The following is a 24329-nucleotide window of genomic DNA, read 5'->3' as shown; positions in this document are numbered from 1 at the left end:
TGACTGTCATAAGCACCACACTTGTGTCTCTGAGGTCAGATCTTTGCTTACCAATTTTCTCTTTATTTGAGACCAAATAAAAGAAATTCTTTTGTATCTTGGCATGCCATTGTTAATCATGCCAGCAAGTGTGTTCACAGCCTGGGGAAATAAAGCTATTCTTTAATTACAGAAATACAGAGCAGAACTCTGACCAATATGCCGTATTACCAACACTGAATTTTGAAAACACACAAATAAAATGTGCTCATTTTGTGCAAACCAAGCTGGTAGTGATTACATAGTAAAGTAAGAACAGTGTAGAATGAAGCATTGTTGTACAATGGGTTGGGAAAACCAAGAATAGTTTAGTTCTTGGGAAAGTCTGAAGGCAAGTGTGAGATGGAAAAACAGCAACTACCTCAGGGAAAGCTAGAAAAATATGTCATATAGCCAGTGTGTCTGCTCTAATGAAATCAGTGAAAACATCAGAAATTGTTTTAAGGCTGAGAACTCTGGGTCTGAGAGCCGAACTTTCAACAGCATGCTCCTCAGGAAAACACAATGGATTTATAACTACATCCAGCCATCAAATGGCACAGCTATATTGCATACAAACATTGTGACTTCAGTGTAAGGGGTTGTAGAAAGCAAAACCAAAGTGGAGAGCGAAGACCAAAGCTTCAAAGGCCAAGTAACTGACAACATGTTTTCTTAAAAAGCAGATTTTGCCTCACAGAGGAGTGATCTTATGTGAGAAAAAAATAAAGTGCTTTTTAACCAGTTTTGCAAGCTTAAAAGTGCAGGCTGTAACTCTATGTGCTTCATAGAACTTCAGCACTATCACTTCCTCTGAGGGGGAACAGCAGGAAACAAGCATCATATGAACAAGCAAATATGAACAGAAAACATGCCCCACAAGTTGGTAAATTCATTCCTCCAGTTGTTGTCAAAAACCAGAGCGAGCTCAAATAAACCCCATCTCACCTAGACTGAGTGAGAGTTCTTAGCTTCATCCTCACAGGAATCTGTTACCAAACAGTACTTGCAAATACAACTGCTATCTTACTCAACCCTGAAATAGTAAATGGAGAAATAATCCCACTGACCCACAATCTTCAGTTCAGCATTTGCATAAATAATTCCATGCATGTTTTCTGCTATACACTGGTACATGCCGGCATCGTCAAAGGTCAGACTTTGCATTCTTAGTTCACCTTTCCGGAACTAAAACACAGAATCAATAAAATGACAAGATATTAACATAAACTGCATAAACTGAAGAATCCACACCAATGAACATTCTTATTCTTTTTTTTTTTTTTTTTTTTTTTTTCCCCAAGTGACACTGGTTCTCCTTTCTTTAAAGAAATATTCATTGTCATTCAACACTTAAGTTTCTGGAAAAGTCCTAGATGAGTGGCAGTAGACAAATTTATTCTCTACGCCCTTGTGGTCATATCAGTGCAAACACTACTGATTCAGAAATAAGAAACAAGGAATTAAATTAATTTTATGCACATAAGCTTTGTTATGCCATGCTCAGTGGTCAATACTTTCTGTTGGTACATCATTTTACAATGCATTTTTTACAGGAAAACGTCAAACCAAGTCTCAGTGAGGTAGGAGTTTTTCAGAAGATTCTTCCAGGAGATAGATAGTACAAACTGTTTTCTATTACTTTTTTTTAATGTAAATAATAAAAAAATATAGTCAATCAAAAGAAGGTAGTTAAGGTGGGGTATTTTGTAAATTACAAACAGATGTCAAACAGTTTTTGAAAGATCTCATTAATGTATTCTCTTTTCTTGTGAAAATCAAGCTGAAAGCTTTAACTCTTGTATCTAAGTACACTGGATGGAGTGCATGGAGCAGTGGGAGATTAAGAGAATAGTGCATAGCTGAAAAGAGAACAGATTAAAGGAAACATTTCTTAACTGTTTTATGTGAAAATGTTTAAATCAGATTTTATACAAGGAATCTTTGTTGTATGCTAAACGAAATGCCTAATTACAAGTTATCTGATTTAGAAACAAATTACATTTTCAAGACAATTAACATATTTCTGCTATCTTCCATTTGGAAATCATCTTATCATCACAGAACCACACACCATAATTTTCTGGTGTACTACTGGAGAATTACACACTGCATTCTGCAATCCAGTATGCAGATTTCGTTAATGAAAGCCAAGTTTAGTGGGCAGCAAGTAACTCACTTGTTAGATTATTCGTTTGTAATAACTACCAAAGCTAGACAAAAGCATTGTTTTTCCTGGTTTAAGCCATCTCCATATAGCAAATCATGATATCCCTGTTCTCCCTCCAACACCATACATTTTTCTTAAGATATACCGTCAAAAAACAAGCTGCCTCATTGTCTTTTGTTTGTTTGCCAAGATAAGAGTCATCACAGCTCAGCAGATGCAGAGCTGCACTCTACCCTTGCATTTTCTTGTTTCTTAAATGGCTTTTCATATAGTTTATGCAACAGACTTTGAATACACTGTTGAAATGCCTCAACAAGTTTTTCCCAGGGAAGTTGTGGATGTCCCATCCCTGGAATTGTTCAAGGGCAGGATGGACGGAGTTCTGAGCAACTGGGACTAGTGAAAGATGCCCCTGCGCATGGCTAGGGGGTTGGAACTAAACAATCTTTAAGGCACCTTCCAACACAAGCTATTCTGTGATTCCATAATTCTAGGAGAGAAAATATACTTTGTTTAAACCAAATATCCAATGTAATAGTATTAAATTAGCAAACACTACTTCTTTAGACTTCTTTTAAACACCACCTAAACATTTGCAACACTCTATGTCTAGAAAAATGTGAAAAAAATACAGAATACAGAAAGACCACTGATAATTTAAAAAATAATCTTTATTGTCTTATCTCCCATGACTATTTTGTCTTATATTTTTAAAGACCCATTCATGTTTAACGTGGTAAAAAAGATTAATTTTAAAGAGAAGCTGATAGACATTTACTTATTCAGGCATGGTAAAAAAGGGATATTCACCTCCTAAACATGTGGTCATAAGTTAAGTTCATAATTCAAAGCTGAAAACTAAATAGCCTGGAGAAATAAGAGAAGATTGAGATGAAACTTTAAAAAACAGATTTTAATGCCTCATGCAAGTGGCATCAGCAAATATTTGGATCATTACAATTAATTTTCTTTTAATATTTTAGTAATGCATGCTTCAAAAAACTGTTTCCATGAGCTCATCACTCAAGCCTGTGTTACCCACAGCAATACACTCACCGAGGCACCATTCTTCAGCCACCTAATTGTTGGAACAGGCTTTCCCGTAGCTACACAAGGCCAGTACAGGTCACTGCCTATGTCCCTTTCTGTGTCATTGATATGTTCTACCCACTCAGGAGCAGCTGCAGAATAAAATACATGATGCATTGTAAATATAGCCCATACATATTTAACTAACATTATGTTGTATTAATTCCACTGCTTTTTCCATGATACTTAAACAGGCAACTCAAAGTAATGATGATAACCCAGCGATGCACAAAAAAGAAGTTTTTGTCTTACAACATAGATTCATAAAAGCTTCAAACTATTTTTTTGTGAGAAGAAAATATGGAATTGAAATAATGCTTCCTGAATGACAGAAGACATAAGATATTACTACTTATACTGATCTGTAGATTATTCAGCATGGAAATCACTCAGTAGCACCATGAAAATGACAGTTAAATGACATGAAATTGTGCAGAACTGCACATATACTGAAAGGATCTCCCGGAAATTATTCTCTTGGTCCTAACAGCGAATGTAAGAAATTGATATTGAAAATGGTCCAGCATATTTGCTTTTGCTAAGCAAACAAACCAATTATTATTAGCTTTACTTATTATAAGCAGTAATAACCTTCCCACAATAATTCTGAGTTTGATCTACTGAAGTTCTAGCACTTAACTGAGGATCTTAACTCAGAAGATCTTCTGTACAGCCAATGAAGAGACATAAATCTTGAAGGTGGTTCAGATGTTATGTGTGACCTTTTCATGAAATGGTTTTGTGGCATGAACCTCAGACAAGAAGCCAAGTTACGTGGGATGATTTCACTATGAGCAGTAAGATACAATTTTTGGTTACCTAATCTAACCAAATGCATTAAGAGAAGTGACAGAGGGTGGAGGAATAATGAACTGTGCACAGCTAGTAAGACAGAGAGCTAAGACAGAAAACACAAACAAAATGAGAAAACAAGAAATCCTAACAAACCTAATGGTCTTTTTCTTCCCAGAAGTTCTTTCACTTCAAGTACTATAAATTGATTTAATTTACATTATGCATAAGTATATTAACACAGAACTTTCAAAGTGTATATACCATCTACCATAACCAGAAAAATTGAGTAGTCTTTCAATTAATACATAAATATCAGGCCTGGAATTTAATGCAAGAGTTTTGATGCTGCTCTATTAACTTAAACAGCAGTGCGAGAGGATGATAGTACAAATCAATACTGACATCAACTGTGAAAACACAGATATTTCAAACGTAAGTAACAGCAACACAGATCATCAAGAATAAAAATGTTCCTCCTACCTTGTACATAAACTCTTGCTTGATGTTTATCTTTTCCTTTATAGTTTTCAGCTTCACACTCATAAAGTCCTTCATCTTCATACTGAATATTGAAGATCTTAAGAACTGCACCAGACATGCTTATCTCAGCAGAGGCTGGCAAGGGTTCAAGGTATTTACTCCATCTGAGTTCAGGAACCGGACTTGAAAAGGTACAGTAAAGTACAAATCAGAATGTTCAAGAACTGGTGGTTAAATTGCAGACTACAAAAAGAGCATTTGATCATGAAATATGTATTTTCACTTCCTGAATTATGAAAGTAATTCGTGCTGCACAATAAATTTAAAACACACTTACTTTCCAAGAGCAAAACACTCCAGTGTCACATTTTGCCCCAGGAGAGCGTACGTGTCCTTGAACTTCACCTTGATGTCAGCAGGATATACTTTTGCTCCTAATATGAAAAATAAAAGCTTCTAAAAAAAGGCATGCCAGAAAGTCATACAGCTATTAAGATATCCACAGCTCAGTAAAACTTTTCTTAAAATTCCAGACAAAAGTCCAGACAAAACATAGCCTGTCAATTTATAAAGTCTGACTAAGCACTGAACTTTTATTAGTAAGGCATAATTGTTCTACCCAGCAACTAGTTATCTTTCTCTGGATGACAAATCCTAACATTTTTTACAGAATTTCTAATTGCATTTGAAGGATGATGATGTACTCTATGTATGGGCAGACAAAACCCTGAGTCTGTTTTCCACAGGTTTTTTACTGGATAGAATATTTTGAATTATTTTGAATTTAAGATCAATTCTATCTCAGTAAGGGTAAGAAGGAGCCAGAGCAAGCACATCTACAGTTTAATGAGTGCACAAGGATGTAAATGTAATCAAATCTCCCTATTAGCAATCCCTGTAGGAACCCTCTTGCAGTTCTAGTTGAAGATGGCAGTGTGAATATTGGAATATTTGGTCAAAGATTGCTAATTTGAAATTATACTAATTCAATCAGTAATATGGAAAATTGTACAGATAAAAGGGTTGCTGAAAAATTGATGATCAATTTATGAGAATCTAGTGACTGAAAGTGTGAAGTGGCTAAAGGGAATTTGGTTCCAATTTGGAAAACATGCAGTTCTCCTGAAGAAATGGTGGCAAATAATCCAGTAACACAAAGCCACAGAGGTGTTTTAGGAGACTGACCGTGAGACACAAAGCTCTTAGGCCACCATTGGATAGGAAGGTTCATTGGAGAAAAGGATTTTCCTTTTTCATGGGGGATTTTCTTGGGGGAGGGGGGGAAAAACTAAATCCTGAAGCATTCATCAACACTTACATAAAGTTTCTGCTTTACAGTTGTACTCCTTCGAACTAATGCCAAGACTAGAAAAGATATTGAAGATTTTGGGATTTTGGGATTGAGATCAGGGGCTTATCACATAAAAGAGATGGGGATTCTGGGGATAAGAACTCTGTTCTCAATGATTTGAAAGGAAGTTTGTGAATTAATCCATGTTAATTTCTTTCCCAAAGTTTTCACTGTGTATGGGAATGATTTGTACCTCTGCATCTGAAACAACAAGTACATTGTGCAGTAGCCATTATAATTTTCCATATAATTCTCCTGACAGAAATGAAAATAATTATGAGTTAGCAAAATTATAATACAAACAGTTAAAATGCCGTGCTTAGTACTTCCAATAAATACTTACGATCAGATTGTGGAATAAGTGGAATAAATTTACTGAATACACTCTTTGTTATCGAAGGGCTGGACACAAAACATGAATAATTGCCCCTATCTGATGCTTCCACGTTTGCAATGTAGAGATTGCCATTTGTCTGTGACACAAATCGTCGTTTGTCCAAAGCAATGAACACTGGGAACTCATTTAGAAGCCAGCGATAACTGAGGTCATCTGGAGGAAAATATTTTAGTCAATATTAAAACCCAACACTATCAGCTATTTAAACCACAGAGTGCTGTCTGCATATAACTCACTTGAGTCTGATTTCTAAGTTATAGATCTTTTTTCTGTGAGAGAAATTTATACATGTCTCTGCAGCCAGCTCATTCCTGTCTACACTGAACACTGGGGCACTGCTGCTGTCAGTGCAGGTTACTGGGCTACAGTGTGCACACCTTGCCCTGGGCACAACCATCCCACAGGAACTGGAGTGGGATGGGATGAGAGAGGCAGCTGGGTCTTGACCTTATGCAATTGAGAAGCTGGGAAGTTTTCACCAGTCTTGTGATTTAGACAAAACCTTACAATATTTTAACAACTAATATGTCTCCATTCTTCAGTTCCTTGCAATGCTTAAAGTGATCCTGAAAACTAAATCATTATTCCATTTTACAAGGTAGAAGAAATGATAACAGCCAATTTCAACTCTCATGATGGAACTCCAGATGCTTGAGATTATGGGTATAATGCCTGCAGGGCTCTTCAGTAGCTAATGATGAGAAGAAGTCACTTCCAGAGAATAAATAACCTCATCTCTGATCCTCTGGAGGTGCTTCTGCTGTTCCATGATTTTAACAGAAGCCCATGATTATGGCTGTTGAGGTGACTTTTTCTAGGTGGAATGAATTGTCAACGTATGGTCAAACGTTCAAAAGACAAACCTAACCTAAATGGGGATTCTCAAGCTGCACAAAAGTTACTGTTCAAGTAAATATAAAGGAAACTTGCAAAAATAAATATTAATTTATATTTTACTCTTAAGGCATTGAAAATGAAGCACTTTTAGCTGAATTACCTGGGTAGTGGTAAGGGGGCTCACAAAGAAGCACTGCTCCAACACCTTCTCGCACTTTAACCTCGTAACGTTCCTCAGGTGGAAAGGGATCCAGATCTAGTTTTTAAACAAGCAAAGCGAGGAGAATAGGGATTTTAACTACATTAACTTTTTGTTATTACCATTACTTTCAGTCCTGTAGAGATTAGTATAGAAATACATCAATACATGGCAGGTAGAAACTTGTTGACCCCTAATGCCAGTTTTGCTTATTTGTCATTACTGAATGAATTTTTTAATGTTATTTTTGTCATCATAATTGTAAATGCCAGGGGAAAGAATTAAGTGATACAAGCTTTATCCCTAAGAGTATTTAGGTTTAAAATATTTTACTGTATTTTAAGGCACTGGATCTAAAAAGTATGCACAGTATTCCTAGATGGACCAATGGGTAAACCACATGAGAGAATCTGAGTTTTGTTCCACAGTTTCAGTCAATTTGATAGCAAAGAAAAATTACAGCTGGTCAAGACTTTAGAGCACTTCTGAATGGTGGCTGACATTTTTCAATCAGTTTATGCATAAGCAAAAGAAAAATAAAAAACAGTAAAGATCAGAGACACCACAGATCAGAAATTTTCTGTATTAATTTTAGCAACTCTATTTGGCTCTTTAGAAACAGTGATTGTAGAAAGAAATGGTCTTTTATAGGTAGGTGATAATTAAAAAGGAGACAGGAAGAAGTACAACAGTATAAATAAGAATGAAAGCAGGCTTTTTAAAACAGATATTTATCAGTTTTCAACTATCTTTTCACTATTCCTTACCTCTTTGCCCTACTTTAGTTTACATATTGAAACACTGTTTATAAGGGTTCTGTTCAGCATAATTTTTCAGTACACTATCAACATTCAGCTCATGCAGCCAGTGAGCTGGTAGACAGAAAACATGCCTCAGACTGTTTTGGTTCTATTATTTTCATCTCTAAAGTTTATTGGTTTATTTTTTTTATCCTATTGATTATTCAGGACTGACTGGACTAAAGCCTGTTTTAGGTATAAATAAACAACCCATAAACAGAATGTTGATGTGCTCTCCATTGGGAAATAACAACCTGGCCTTCAATTTTTTTTCTAGAAGATACACTGGGTAAATACAGGTTAAGACTGTATCAACGATGACATGATCCATCAGCTCATTATAGCTTTTGATTTTCCCTAATATTTGTGGTTCCACAGTCTCACAAGTACTATCAGAAAGCTGAATTTTTCACTACATGTCTGATCTTCTACAGCAAGGAGTGAATTCTACTTATGGAGGCTGGTTAAAGACAAGAGAGGGACCAAACCCTGAGTGTCTGGGCACCCAGGGCTTTGTGGATGGTCCCCAGTTAGAGCGGATTCTTTTTTGGGGGGATTCCTTTTTTTGCCCTCTGATGATAAAATATAACTGGGAAGTAGGCAATTTAAGGCAAAATAAAACAAAAATCCCAAACATTGTCTTAAGTCCATAAAATTTTGTATTAGTCTTCATTTAGTACATCAATTTTTTACAGTTCATGTATTTGGTGATATGCAAGTTTGTATATGTACATGTCTTCACAAGAATAGCTCTTGACTGTCAGAAGTTGACAGAAAGTTCCCCCAGCAGGGTTTTTTCATTGTAGCCTACGAGTCAGGGCATACTTTACTAGCAAGTGCTGTGCCTTCCTCTTGCAGTTGTGTTTGCACTGCACCTCATCACCATATGCCCTCACTCAAGCCTTTCTTCTGTGACTATTTCCCCTCAGGTCCCACCATGACTTTAAAAGAGTACGGACGTTATTATCTCCAGATCTGGCTCCATGACTCTCTTCAATTAATAATTTAACAACAACCCACTGGGAACGTTGTTATGTTAGGTCAACTGAATGCTAAAGAATATAAAATGCTTCCAAACTTATTTTGTGTTGATCTCTGCAGGCTAAGGCACTTAAAATACTGTTTTTTACAGAGTACTACAGATACTGCACATGTTAGCACAATACACCACAGATTAAAACATTGGGCATTCCTATCTAACCATAATTTTTCTATATTCTGACATAAACAACGGCTTACATCCAAAACTCAGAGTGGCTTCACTGCTTCTGACAGTTCCAAAGATATTTGACACTACACAGACATATTTTCCAGCATCCCTTGATTTCTCTGGATTATTGATAACAAGTCTGCCTCCCACCATACTGTAGCGCTCCTTTGTTAAATCAATATCCCAGTTGTTGAGTTTCCACCTATTAAAAAAGAAAAGCCAGATGTAAGATTTGGCTCCAAAAAGCAAACCTGGTAAGAACTATATTGAGAAAAATAATACATAAAATCTTAAAAATTATGCAGGAAGTTATTAATATACTACTATAAGTTTTCCTTCAGCAAGAGGAACAGATTTGAACTCCAAAGGTCTTTTAAACCTAACAGTGTCAGTTCTTCCTTCTTAGAGATGTGACACAGTTTGCTAAAGCATAGTTGCTGGCCAAGCAGTAAGAGATGCTTGAGCTGGCTGTGAATGAGCTATCCAGTCACGAAATATGTGGATTTTAAACATATCACAAATAAATATCTAAGGTCAGACTGGATAAAAATGTACTCCCTCTGCACTTTTACAGTATGGGGTAATGATAGATTTTTGTAAACCTGCTGTAGATAATGAAAATGTTTTATAAAACACAATGTGCTAGTAAAGTCAGTGCGAAAACCGTGGCATGTTTCAAATAAGACCTACTTACTACTGCTTCAGTAAACTGCTGGACACTCTTCCCTTAGTTATGGTAAAACTCCAGAGCCAATTCACTGAATTACCACAATTTTCACTTAAGAGATTATGACAGAAACTGGCAGCCCAGTTCCGACCGATTTCTACTTATTTTAAGAAAGGTGAAAAAACACGGAGTGGGTACCAGTACCCACGATTTATATTTGTATCTATTATTGTGTCCACAGGAGGGAGCCCCTTACTTTAGAAAGGAATTGCCTGGCTCATGCAGACAGCCAAGATGCAACTTGAATACATTTAAAGATCATAAAATTATTTCTGCATAAATATTTTCTTTTTTCATAAGGTAAAGTTAGGCATTAGTATTTGACAATAATAACACACCCACCACCTATTCATTCACTATTGAAGATGTACCAAAATATGCAGAGGTCTCATTTGGAAGTTGAACTTGCAATTGCCACAGAAAGAAGCAATAGTAAGAGTGGCATGAATAAAAATATATATATATATATATATATATATTTTAAAAAATCTAATGAAATAGAAGAATTTTAAAGATGCAGCAAATAGCATTTTGATCTTACAGAATTCTAGAGGTATCACTTCAGTGTTATGAGACATACTATACATGTCTGTGTTACAAAAAAATAAATATATCCTCTGTTCAGAAATATCTAGCTATAAATGTCCTGAGGACAGCTCATCCTGCAATGAAAATGGCAGGAAGGACTTATTTGCCCCTGAGATACAAGAATTTTGGCTTAATAACTGTTAAAGGGCTGAGTTGAAGATAACATATTAAGGTATACTACAAATAGTGTCAGGAAATAAGAAAAGTGGCCTTATTCTGTATTGAAATTATCATCACATCACCTATCAGTGCCAATTGTCAGATCTGTTCCTAGACGGAGAAGCTCTGGAGGTGCAATGCAATTCTTGGAGAGTGATTTTGCTAGTTCACATTTTGCTGAGCCCACAACAGAGATAAAGAAGAATGTAAAAAATTATTTAGAGCTTGTAATCATCTACAGATGGTGTGTTTACAGCCCTGCAGACAGGGTTGAGGGAGTCTCTGGACCAGGTGGAAGGGATGGGGAAGTACATCAAAGGGTATCAATCAGATCTTAGCATATGTAGTCTCTCCACACTTTCCAAGCACGGCAAGAGGAAGTAAGTGCAACAAAATGTCATGTAGCAGTATCATATTCAAATGGTGGTTCTGTACAGGTAGACAACCTGTTAGCATATTTTAAAAAGTGGCAGTGAAGATGAAGTAAGTTGTTTTGATGGAGGAATACCACAGTTGAGCACAATACTGTAACACATTTAAAGGAATATCCAGCAGACTTGATTGTTTTTTCTGTTCTAGAAACCAGTCTGGGAATACACATAAGTGAGTACTGGGGGCAGGTCATAGGGTAATTTACTGAAATGGATCTGTTTTGCTGGCAAGATATTGTGTCTGTCTTTAGTACAATGACAGCCGTTTTCTGCTTGTGATCAGGTTGTAATTTAGTCACAGCCTTAATACTGATAATCTTAAGTGCATTTCTGTTTACACAATGAGCAGGTAATGGCTGACAAACTCATATGAATTCACAACAAAGTATTGCTTTCTACAATAAAGTAATTATTGTGAAAGAAGTCATGTAGGAATCTATTAAAACTAGTTGAAACATTTTTTCAGAAGGAAGTTTTTCATGCCTTCAGTAGCCTAGTTGACACAGTCTTGATCACTGTTCTGCAACACAGTGTATGCAAAAGCAACACTTTGTAGAACATCCCAGTTCAACAATCAGTACTTCTCCTATCAAAGCAAAATAGAATTTAAAAAAGCCATTCTGAATCAAAAAGAACAAATTCTCAAATCTCAGTCAACCTTAGCCAAAGCTGGAAAGATATAGGCTCTTAAACTTTTTTGAAGGTCACTTTTTTAAAAAAAAAAAACTTTACATATGGATCAGTATTTCTTTCAAAAGCTGAAAATATTTAACATAACATTCTGTTTTTAACACTGATGAGACATTTTAGCAAATCAAATCAAGGTTGAGTTATACTCAAAAATTGCCTATCTCTCCATTTTTTCCCACCTTGAAGACTTTACTCCAACATTCTAAGACAGTTAATCATTTAATAACACAACTGCATAATAAAATATGCAAGATCTGAAAATGAGATGTTACCTGTAAGTAGGAAAAGGAACTGCTCGAGCTCTGCAGTTCATTGAAACTTGTCCATCTGAAGATTCTTCTGGATAGATGGTATCAATAGGCTGCTCCTCAAAAACAGGTCCATAACCTTTGTTTCCTTCCTCTGAAAACAGAATAGTTTCAAATTTATCACTTTTTAACTAGCAGTCAAATTGAAGATGAATTTGCATCACACATTCAACAATCAAAATGTGAAGGCAAAATAGTAAATCACCCGAAGTTAAATTCTATGTGCTTCAGCAAAACTGGAGCAGTAAGGGTAACAAAAGTGCTGTCTTTCACTGAGAACCTGCCTTCTGAGAACCAAAGTGACTCACACTTTGTTCTTCTAATACTATCTTGTGTATCTTCTTTGGTGAAATTAATTATTTGTCACTGTTTAGGCCAAATGTGGAGATAATTAGGAACTGAAGATATGTCCCTTAAAAATACAGTGGGACCAACTTCACAGTGAACAACAAATTCTGATTAAAAAGGTCCACATCCAAAACAACTGATCTTATAGCCTAATCATCTCCAGTAATTTTTTGTATTTAGACAGAATCTTCACTACATCGGACAAAAAGCCCACTTATGTTGGGTATCAAAGCCCAAAATTACATTGTTTCCAGATCACATCTGTCTTTTCTTTTAAGCTGAGGTATGTATTAGCTTCTACACTCCAAAATATAATTTAGAAAAGGTTCTACACTGAAAATAATTTCAGTTTGCAAAATCAAGCACTTAAAAGTGAATGTAAAACAGGTTTGAACACAAAGTGTATTTTTTAGTCTTTATCCTTCATTTGTGGATGCTGTTGTAAAGTTGGTAGGATCTGCCCACCCCTGCTGCATTCCCTTCTCCTTTATCTCCCCCAAGCATATAAGGTAGCACTTTTGGGGTCTAAGAAGCAAGACTAAGAGGAAAGGTGGAATGTTCTAGGAAAATTCTTCTCAGTAAATTCAGGATGTAACAGTTTTTTTCTTTAAAAATGTCAAATATACAATCTAGGTACAGAATGACTTTGTGAGGAGGCAGTGGATGCTCCATATAGGTAAAAATTTGAAACAACACAGTTGTCTAATTCTCACAGGTCTCTACTGAGACTGAAGTAACAGTATGGACACTTGTAAGCAAATTCATGAGAGAACAAAGGAGTACATGACTGCTAACAGGTTCACTTTCCATTCAGTTCAGAGCCTTGCTCCAAATCCTAGAGATGCCAGAGACTTATAAAATCACTGATAGAATCTTGCAATACAAGGGAAGCAAACAAAACAAACACAGTTTTAACTAATAAGATCTTCAGAGATGGCTGAATAATTTAACTCAAAAGCAATGGTTGAGGATGGAAAAAATTCTGACATTTTGCTTTAGTATCTGGACTGCCTATAAAAATTTGTTACACTTCTTGTAATTCAAAAAAATCTCAGATCAGTAAATAAACTGACAATGTAAAAGATCAATGTTCTTAAATCAAATTATGAGTTTGTACTCATGCCCTTAAAAGTCCTGTGTTTGGTCCTAAAATATTTTAGACTAAATTAGACAGTTTTTAGGAAACCTATAAAGGAAGAAGGAGTCTCTCTATATACCTAAGGAGTGTGAATTATACCAGTGTGAAAATACCACATATACATAAAAAAACTCTTTCTGCAGATATCTTTTTTTATTGTTTCTAAATTCCCTATTCACACATGGATACTAAATTACAGCACTCGAAGTATACTGTTTGCAGATAAAAAGCAAGTTCCCTTTTGACTTCAGATCTGGGGGAAAAAAGTCACCATTTCCCTTGAGGACAGGAGCAGGTGCAGAAGACACTGTTATGCTGTGAGATATATGGTCAGGCAATTTAATTTTTAAAAACTAATTCACATAATGAGAATTCTTTCAAAGAAGCAAAGAAGAGCAGCTGGAAAGGCAGAGCCCTTAAACAATGGTCTGCTCTCTTTCATATTTTAAAGCACAACACGATATAAAAATCTATCTATTGCTAGACCAAAAGAACAAATCTCAGACTGAAAAGGCAAGATCCACGAACTTAGTCAGAAACTGTAATGAACAAGCCAGAAACCTGATGGCATGTTCTGTGCAGTTCTTAAATATGAATACAAAATAGCAATACCCTCTAGCAGCAAATAGCCATATCATATGCAGCTGACTCTTCACCTTAGGACTCAAATGATGTTACAGAGCACTTAGGCATTTCATGGCATGCATTTTTAATGTGGCCAGCACTATTAATTATAATACTGCCTGCGTCTCACACCTATCAAATGTGCTTTGAAAAGGCACTTCTGCTCCAATCTATTATGAATCTGGTTTCAGGTGTCTGAGCAGAATAAGATGTGCACATTGAATTGCAGGTATGGCAAACAATAAACCTTTCCTTCTCAGCCACAAGGAAAGCATGGATCAATTATATGAAACAGCACATGGGAGAAAAGAGAAGGGAAAGGGGTTGTGAAAAGATGTGCAAGAAATGTTCATACTTTAAATGAAGTACCATGACTGCATGACAAAGGTTGGAGGGTGAAGAAGGGAAAACTAAGAGTACAAGGAAAAGCATCAGCTTACTGAAGTTGTGCCTACATGAAAAAGAGAAGTAGAGAAAGAAGAAAATTGAAATATTAGCCAAACAGGGGATGTGATGAAGAGCACATTTCCTATGTTTGGGTCCTGCTTTAGACAAGAGGATCTGACAGTATCTCAATCAGTGGCCTAAGTTTTGGGTAAATTTTTTATGATTAGTATTTTAAATTGAAGTGGAAGCTATCACCTGACTGCTGAAGACCTTCTTCAGTGAATTCTGAAGACAAGACTCAGACCTTTCAATAGTGCTAAAATGCATTAGGAAGTCTGCAAAAAGGTCAAGAAAATCTTTTCTCAACTGATGAGATTACAGAACCTCTATAAGAATCTTTCCCTCTGGAAGGTGGTCCTGTCATCTGCTCTCTAAGAGACATTTTCTAATAAGTCTTCTCCTCCTCTTTCTGCTTCCTGTACACCTATCTATTTCCCTGGCACTTAATGTGGCCAGAATTGGCTGCCCCAGACAGTTGCTAGGTGTGAGTATTGATCTACCCGAAAGCGCTGATCCAGTTACATATTTTAACATGAGAGAGGGACAAAGACCTGTTGACATTGTGCATGGCTAGATTAACTTTGAGTGCTAAAGGATGCCGAACATAAGAGTCTTGGAGTCATTCATTATCAGTTTAACTAAGTTGTCAGGCTCTGCATTAGCCTTGCAAGACCAGAAACCATTTGATATTTAGATCTTGTACTGTTTTCAGCATGTCAGAGAAATGAGGATAGACTTCTGTCTGAGAAGCTCATGCTCAGAAACAAGATGGTCTGGGAATTCGCCAAAGTATTTCTACCAGGCTTGCAGGAACATAAACAGGGCACTTCCACATTTCTGAGCACTGTGATCACCAAATATATTATGATTATTTATTTACGAATGTCAGACACTCAGCAGAAGCATGAAATGGTCTTTTAAGTTCCGAGCAGGGACAAGACAGACAAGGTAAACAGGTATTAAGTATATCCATCCATTTCTCTTTTTTTGGAAGAAAATTATTATGTCTCTTCAGAAAATGTGAATAATTCTATATGCTATGATAAAAAGCTCTAAATAATGTAGATTCTAGCCCTCAGTTCAGAAATGCCTTTTTGAACCTACTGTTCTGGAAAATGTCCAAGCATGAATAAGGTTTGGGGGCTTGATTGTGTTTTTTACTTCTCTTGGTCATGTGGGAAAAATTGTACTTGGCATTCATGGGAAGCTCATGAGCTGAAGCAGTAATGTGTTCAGGTTGAAAAAATTCATAATGAAGCCATCACCATGATGGAGAAGAGAGGGGTAAGTCATCAAGATGCTAAAGGGAAATCAGTTTCTGAGAGCCAGTCAGTGCTCAAACAGAAAAGGTCACCACTCCAGCACTCCCACTTCGTATTATATGAAAGACTACAGTTGTCTTTGGGAAGGCTACCTCTATTTCTGGGGACCCAAAGGAGCAGGGGAATTACTTCTATTTCCTATGTACCAGTGAGGACATTGAAGACCTACATAGTTAATGATGCAGTTTCTCCTTTATAACAAGTTTCAAGTATGGAAAGCTCCAGCCCCTGGCAGAGCAAGTTTCTCCACTTGTGCCTAACAAGGTACAGTTTTCTTGTCTTCTCATACTGCCAAGAGGAGTGTCAGCCAATACCAATTATTTTATTTTAAACATAATCCCATTTGCCTATTCAATATTTAATTTTTAGGTGGTTCTTCCTTAAAATTCTAAGTCAAAAAGTGACTGAAGAGCCGAACATGTTGATCCCCTGGAAAGCCAGTGACCGGCAAATTAGGGACAAAGCAAAAGTGCAGCAGCTATTCTGCACAACCTCCCCACACAAGCCTTCCTGGTGCATATGAAATATCAGCAACGCAATCAGAAATTCAGCATGCTGTCTAACAGCATCCCCATGAACTCATTAAAACAACTGTCTTGCACTGTGAGGCTCTGCATCTTACTGGCTTTCTTGCTTTACCAGCCTTCTCTAAAGTTTCAGTTCCTTGTGTTTTTTGGAAATCTGGTTGCTTAAAAAGCCGAAGGGCTTTTGACCTTTTTACCCGGACTATCGCCTCATTTTGCACAATTCAGTATAGTTTACTAGACTGACAAGCTAAGTCATGATCTGACCCAAACTCAGACACTGTCTGCCCCTGCACTATCAAATCCCAAGGTAAATTGTAGAACAATTTTATGAGAATAAATTATCACAGGAATATTTTTCACTACTCATTCTTTTCATAGCCAAATGTAAGTTACTGTTCATTAAACACAATAAAATCCAGGGTCTTTTCAGCTTTTGATTAGTCTTTTGGAAGAACAAAACAAGCTGTAGCTGAAAAACAGTCTTAATTTTCTTGGTAATAAGTTAGCATCCCAAGAGAAGATACACTTTAGTTCACTGATTTATATGGGAAGTAGCAGATGACAGAAAAGTTTGAAATTCAGACTTAGGACATGAATCTAATGGGAAGTCAAAGACAACTTGGAAGTGCATTGGAGAAATGTCAGGGGGAAGCGGAGAAGAGTCAAATATTATCAGTAATAGGCATGAAATAACTTTTCTGGCAGTGGACTGACAATCACTGACATGTTCTCTGAGGAGTGATTTGCTGCTCTCATTTGCCTTGCACTACTCAAAGTGCCCTCTGAAAAGCAACACTTGTAACAACTGTCTGTTCTATTAGAAAGTGGAAGACCGAATTATTTATGGCTTTTTCACCAAATTATATCTGCAAGACTACATTTCAAGTATTTATTGACCTGGAAAATAAATACTGTTCCTGTCTCATTGCCGAAGATGATCTCTGCCTATACCTTTGATGCACTGATGCATAAAATCTTTGCTTCCCTTCAGTTAAGTAAGTGCACATTCACCACTGATGAGAAATGGCCAGTCAATGCAACAGTTCTCAATTTCTGCCTTTGATTATCACAAAATAGAACTGGCTAAAAAAAATCAAGGTGTTTACACCAAAGCAAACTCTGAATTTCTAGAAACATACGTATTTCACTTTGGGAAACTTTTTTTAGAATTTCCTGCAGTGAGAAAAAGAATCATTTGAAAACAAATAAAACCCCTCAGCTTATAGAGTCTCAGAATACCTTGTCATAACTTCAGGCCCAATTCTGAACATCTCAAATCAGTGCAGCTTCAGGTTGCTAGCTCTCTGTTTCCCAAATACTTCTAGCTGTTAAAGTCTTAAAGCTTCTCAAACACATTAATTCTGAATACTTTCAGGTTTTTTGGATGATATCTTTGAACTTGGGGACACCTATAGGGTGAGACATCTCAAAACACAATGTATTCTGCAAGCTATCAGTTTCCTGGGTCCAGAGCAGTTAATATAAAAGTAGGTCTGTTTAGAAAGAATGAATTGCAAAAACCTATCCTACAGGGTCACAGACGAGTTCACCAAAGGCAATTCACAGAGTAGGATCACCTAGAACTGTAGACGCAGCACCACAGAAGGCAAGAGGAGACAAATATACTTCCAGAGAAAGTGTGTTTTGCTAAAAGGTTCTAAAACAACTTCTTAAATGCTCTGCTTTCAACATCTGCTTCCAGTTAACTTATCTCTTCAGTCTGCAACTTGGTCTGTCTTGATATTTAAATGAGAACTCATGATCTTTATTCAAAAACTGTCCCCAGTTTACACATCCTCTCCTTACTGTTGACACTGCCAGCATTCCCCTTGATAACATCAAGCATGAAAGATCACCTCCTAAGTGTTGATCAATTGATCACTCTACTTGTGCTCCTTCTTTCTCTTCAGTATCTTTCATGTTTTAACAACACTGAGAATACTTTCAAGCAACCTGTTATGTTTCATCTTGGTTACTGCAGATACCTATGTTCCGGATACAATGGCATTTTCATTGCCAAGAAATATATTCAAAAGGAAAATTTTCTAAGACTTAACTGCCAGCAGCTCTCACACCCATTTGAAATGAGAAACCCTCCAGCAAAATTCAAGTGCTGGGACTGAGCAAAGACTGCAAACCCAGAATTATATAACCTGGATGAGTGCCATAAACCCTAGATGATAGAAGCAGATTTTCTCTCCACTCAAAAGGTTATTTAATGATTGATGTGAAGCAGAGCAGGTCCAGGAGCAGACAGCGTGTGCACTTGCAGCCTTGCAGTAATGCACTGGCAGTAATAAACACCCTATGATTATAGAAAACTAGGAATCTTCCACATTGGAGGGCGGTGCCATACCTTTAGAGATGGTTACAGGTTTTACCTTTGGCTTTTGACGAAAAACGCAAGCGTTTATTCCATAGCAGAAGGTAAGTTAGGAAATTTCTCTGAAGGATAACAGCACTATTAGAACCTGGCCTTGATTCACAATCCTTCACACCAATGGCTCCTATCCTGTTGTGGGAATCTAAGAGTGCCAAGAACAGTCCCCTGAGAGATCAAACAAACCTTGCTATGACAGTGTGTACTCATGCCACACACAGTGTTGTGATAGCCCACTTTGTTCTTGCTATGTCCCTTAGTTGTGACCCTCACAGCACACAACCTTCCAAAGCCACTCTCAGGCACTTGCCAGCCGCTACGTTCTGGTGCCAAAGTTTTTTTGGCTAATAGGCACAAAATGTGCAGAATACACAGTAACATCAATTATTCAATCCTGCCTGTCAAGAAATTACCTGAACATTTGTTCTCCTTGATTGAGTCACCTCTTTTATCAACCAGCGTCCAGCACTTATCTGGCTACTGCAGCTGATTGTTTTGTTTGATATCAACAGGTCCAGAGCAAAATCATGTGTGTAACATTACTGATAGCACTTCACAGTCTTTATTATTATTATTATTATTATTATTATTATTCTTTCAGGAAAAGCCCAGTATTGAATTAAAGTGGGGAGTTTAAAGTTTTAATTTTGGTGCTATCAGCCAGCCTCATATCTTGACAAAGAAAAAAACTCTTGAAACACGCAGTTTCACATATTGTGAAGGTATTGATTTTTATTAGGCATTAGTAAATCTGCCATCTGTCACCGAGACACACAAAGCAATCACACGCAGACAAGAGATTTTCGCAGAGGTTCTTCTGATCCAGCTCCCAGCTGAAGGAGCGGAGCGAAGAGAGCCCTTTGTTTATTTTTTACTTTTTATACATTTGTGGGTCTAGCAGAAGATTGGCTTTTTGGGGTTTCCACCCCTCAGCCTCAGTGGCCAGACTAATTGTCAGTTACAATTGTTTTCAGGTTAGAAATATGCAAACAAAGGCTAGAGAATGAAAAACAAAGGATTTGTTTATGTTACATCTGTGGGAAAGGTAGAAAACTGCTCTTAATATTGTACAATAACTAAAAGGATCTGACTCCATTTAAGAAAATCAAAAGGCTCAGAAAAACCAGGGTAACAGCCATCAAACTCATATGCGGAGTAAAGAACAGCATTCAAAACCATAGAATAAAGTAATTTACATTCTAAGCCAGAAATCATTCCTGTGAGCTCAGGACTAATTTCTTAAAGGCAAAGAGCTGACATCACAGTTTGACATCACAGTTTAAATCAGATTTTTTGACTCAATATAAGGAACATGGTTTGATGGTAGTGAAATTGAGCCAATGCCTGAAATGATCTCCCAGATTAAGCAAGTATGTGATCCATAAAGTAGGGAAAGATCTAAGGGCTACTTTGAAATTAACCAAAACATCAGTACACGATGTTTGCACTTTTCAAATATTGGTCATTATTTTGCACATGCTCTGTTTACGCTAACAGTAAAATTCATCCCAGAAACTAAAGCCCAGCATTCATTTAAACTGGCATGGAAATCTGAAACAAGCTTTACAAGTCTCAAAGTTGTTTGGAACAGTTGGATTTTACCTTTTCACAGACTTCCCTCTATCTCTTAAAATGGAACTAAAATTTCAATTGTAAACATTTCTCTAAATGCAGATGCTAGAAATATGACTCCAGAATGTTTTAATATTTACGGCTCCATCTCTATTTATGAAAAAATTTATAATTTTTAATTAAAAATTGCAGTCTGAATCTGCAGAAATACCCCACTCTATTATGAAAACAACCACTACCTGGGGTTCTGAAAAATTGTGAATTTTAGATGGTGTCAATAATATAGAATTTTGTTTTTCATTATTCTAAACATGTTGATCATAATGGCACAATAGACAATTAATATACTTTTTATAATCTACAGAAAGATTTCATTCTCTATATCAAATTAGACAATGCCATATTTAAAGTCCAGATCTGTCTTTTTAAAAACTTTTTATTATGGCAGCCATTCTAATAAATATGTTTCCTACCAGTTTCATTGTTCACATTTAGTAATTTGTTGTGTCTGCACAAATAAATTAAAGCCATACAAACATTCTAATTGCACTTGAAACACATAAAACTAAAAGTTACTTTAATGAATTAACACAAGAGATCGTCTTACCTGCCAGGGAGTAGACAAAGCAGGGTGTAATAAGATGATAGATGAAAAACCAAATGGTTATCTTCTGTTCAGCCATCATCTCAAAAGGAATTGTGCACTTCAATACCATCATTCAGAGAAGTAAAAATGCCTGTTACAGAAAAAGAAGAGAGTGAATAATTCTGATATAAAGCTTTATCTCATATCACATTTGGCCTAGCATATTATGTGACTAAACTGAATACTTAAGAGTTAATGTAGAATTTTTTGAATAATAAATGCATCATCAGAATTAATTATCTTTATAATTCAGAGAGTACTCTGTTTTGGAGTACTCAGATTTTTTAGTGATAGTATAATATGGTAAATGTTAAAACTAAACATCCTTTTTTACACTTCTCTTCTGAATTCTATCCTCCGTCTCAGTAAATACTACATTACAATTCATGACTTCAAAGTCTGTAAATAGAAGACAACAGTGAAACTGAAGTACATGCATCTCTTTCAGATTAATTTTGTCTGGTATATCACTATTTTAAACTGTTAATATACAATTAATGGTCCTTTACAAAGGCTTTATTTTTTATGCATTTAATTTTAAATACTGAATATAATCGTTATTGCAATGTTGTTTTCAAAGGTTTCTCTTTTCCATATGGGCGAAACTCTGCCTGTATATATACTAAAGCCAAGCTGAAAAATCATGCAGCTTATTTTGAATATCCTAAGATTTTATAAATTATTTTTCAGACACTTCTGTAAGATTTGTTACTTCTTTCAATCAGAGTATTTTGTTAGTTTTTTGTTTCTTGCTGGGGACTATTTTCAATTTCTTTAGGGAATGTTTGCATTTGTCATCATGTTTGCAGCATGCAGTTCTCTAGGTTTTTTTGATGGATTTCTTGCCATAAATATATAAATACATCCTTTACATACATCACACCTCGTTCTTGCTTCTTGATTGGTTCTGCTCTAGCACTTGTTAAGAACATCACACAAAGCAAGGCTTCCAGCTCACCATTGACAGAATATTGTATCTCAGGCACATGCTGATATCATCCAGTCCCCTCAGTATACTCATTTTGTTACTATTTCATTATAAAATACCCTTATACACACTTAAACACTCCTCAGTAACATGCATCCCAGCACATGGTGCGTGCTAAAAAAGAAGATCCTATAGATTAAGGACACTGTTTAGTGGTAGACTTGAGCAGTTCTGGGTGGTTAGCAGCTGGACTCGATCTCAAGAGTCTTTTCCAATCTAAGTGGTTCTACAATTCTAACATTGCATTGCCATTTTTTTGCAAGGCGTAACCTCAATGTTCCTGCTTTCCAGCCTAACATCCCAGGAATCAATGACTATGACATCCACCTTTTACCATGACTCTTGCCCTTTCCATGTCAAAACTTTTACTAAAATTATTAATTTCTAATATCCAGATATTTTAGATCTTGTTTTGAAACTGCCCTGTTTCTCACCTCCAACACCAAGAAAGGGGCAATTTAAAATTACAAAACATAAGTACAAATACACTTGTCTCATGTCTTTCCCGGAGGTGGCTAGGAATGTGCCTTGGCCACTGGGCCCTTTTACTTGTCCCCTGTTTCAGAATAATGCTAAGATACTCATTTGAACATGCCTCAAACAGTGAACTTTCCTTAGAACAGAGTTTCAGGAGTGTTTTGATAAACTCATAATGCAGGAAAATGACAAGAAATATCACAAGAAAATCTTCCAGCTCAGAAATTACAGCTGTTGCATGTCGCATTATTCCACTCTTTTTTGGCAAAATAAATCCTTGATAAAAAGTTAAAAGCTATATGACCCTACAATTATAGTTGTTACATGAAAACCGTGCTCATCAAAACACAGACAAGGGTTAAACAGTGATTCCCCAGAACTGAGAATAATTTAGAAATATTTTCTAGAGAAAGGCTCTTGCATTGCCAACAGACACACATGCTTAATGTAGCTGGATCCAAGGAGAAAAATTTACTAAACATCTTTACCTTTCCACTTCTGTTGGCACTAAAGTTTCTTCAGATTCTGTCAAACAAAACATCCATAACTATTTCAGGTATCTACCTTAACCAGTGTATGAATTACTGTATCTGTATGATTCATCCAGAAGACAGTGGAAGGTTAGATCAAGAAATGACTTTGTATACTTTTCTAGCAGCCATGCCTTGGCTATGACATCCTTGTGATATGACATTGCCTTGCCTGAAACATTTGTTTCCAAATGACATGAGTAAATTGCATAGTTATGCTGAAATAATGCACATAATTAAACAGCAAAGAAGCAGGAACTCTTTAGGGAACAACGTTAATTACACAGCAGCTCGTGGTGATAATAACTGTGTTCAAGTGTATTGGTAGAGGAGACTGTTAAGAGCACTGTGTTCTCTGACATTATAGTCATAGATGGAAGATCCCGCCTCCCTCTCTTCAGAAGAATTTAGGTTTGATTTTGGAAAGATACAATGTCCTCTAGTTCTCCAAAAATCCCTTTTTGCTGGCTCAGAAAAAAAATAATGGTTTGAACAATGGCTCCAATTGCAGTAAATAAAAGTTGTGTCAGTAAGTGCTATAAATACTTTATTTTATTCAGAGAGAAAAATATCCACCCTGCCAGGATTCAAATCCTTTCCCTACTCTCACTTGTTTCGGCTGAGTGGGTTCTGTATATATGGCACAGCCATCACTCCTGATTCATCTCAGCTTGTGGGTGAGAAGCTATTTCACATCGCTCTGCTGAATTTTGGCAGAACTGGCTGCTATGAGATGAGACAGCACGCAGGTTATTGCTGTGCGTGTGAGGCAGCATAGCTGTGCACTGTTACCACCCAGCCACCCAAGGAGTCGTCCCAGAGTATCTGAGGGAGCAGCCCAGGTGCCAGAGGCAGTACCATGGGCTGTAGTGCTAGGCAGCACAGTCCACTTTTGCTTTACAGCTCTCAACCTTTTTTCTTTGCAGAGTGAGAAGGATATTGCTGACTAATTAAAAATCATTCCCAAACAAATGAAGAGCCAAGTCACTTTTCTCCTCTGAAAAATCAGAGAGCAACTACATTCCTAGACATATGTCCTTCAGTCTGCATAGTACATGATCTTTCTTCTTACAAGCATCAC

General features: G+C 36.5%; 1 protein-coding gene across 2 annotated transcripts in view; it reads right to left on the bottom strand.

The window, feature by feature from the left end:
* The window catches only part of CNTN1 (contactin 1), a 217410-nt gene that overhangs the window by 57322 nt on the left and 135759 nt on the right, over nucleotides 1-24329 (bottom strand). For both annotated transcript variants that reach the window (XM_040062019.2, XM_040062020.2), the window contains 9 exons: nucleotides 21215-21344; nucleotides 12214-12343; nucleotides 9376-9548; nucleotides 7298-7393; nucleotides 6247-6453; nucleotides 4890-4986; nucleotides 4553-4734; nucleotides 3245-3369; nucleotides 1089-1206 (listed from right to left, as the gene is read on the bottom strand). In XM_040062019.2, coding sequence (XP_039917953.1) covers nucleotides 1089-1206; nucleotides 3245-3369; nucleotides 4553-4734; nucleotides 4890-4986; nucleotides 6247-6453; nucleotides 7298-7393; nucleotides 9376-9548; nucleotides 12214-12343; nucleotides 21215-21326 — 1240 coding nt within the window. In that variant the 5' untranslated portion in view covers nucleotides 21327-21344. The remainder of the gene's footprint in view (nucleotides 1-1088; nucleotides 1207-3244; nucleotides 3370-4552; nucleotides 4735-4889; nucleotides 4987-6246; nucleotides 6454-7297; nucleotides 7394-9375; nucleotides 9549-12213; nucleotides 12344-21214; nucleotides 21345-24329) is intronic.

This window comes from Hirundo rustica, chromosome 4 (genome assembly GCF_015227805.2).
Source record: "Hirundo rustica isolate bHirRus1 chromosome 4, bHirRus1.pri.v3, whole genome shotgun sequence".
NCBI lineage: Eukaryota > Metazoa > Chordata > Aves > Passeriformes > Hirundinidae > Hirundo > Hirundo rustica.
Note: the sequence above shows the minus strand (reverse complement) of the source record. Positions and strands in the feature narration are given on the sequence as shown.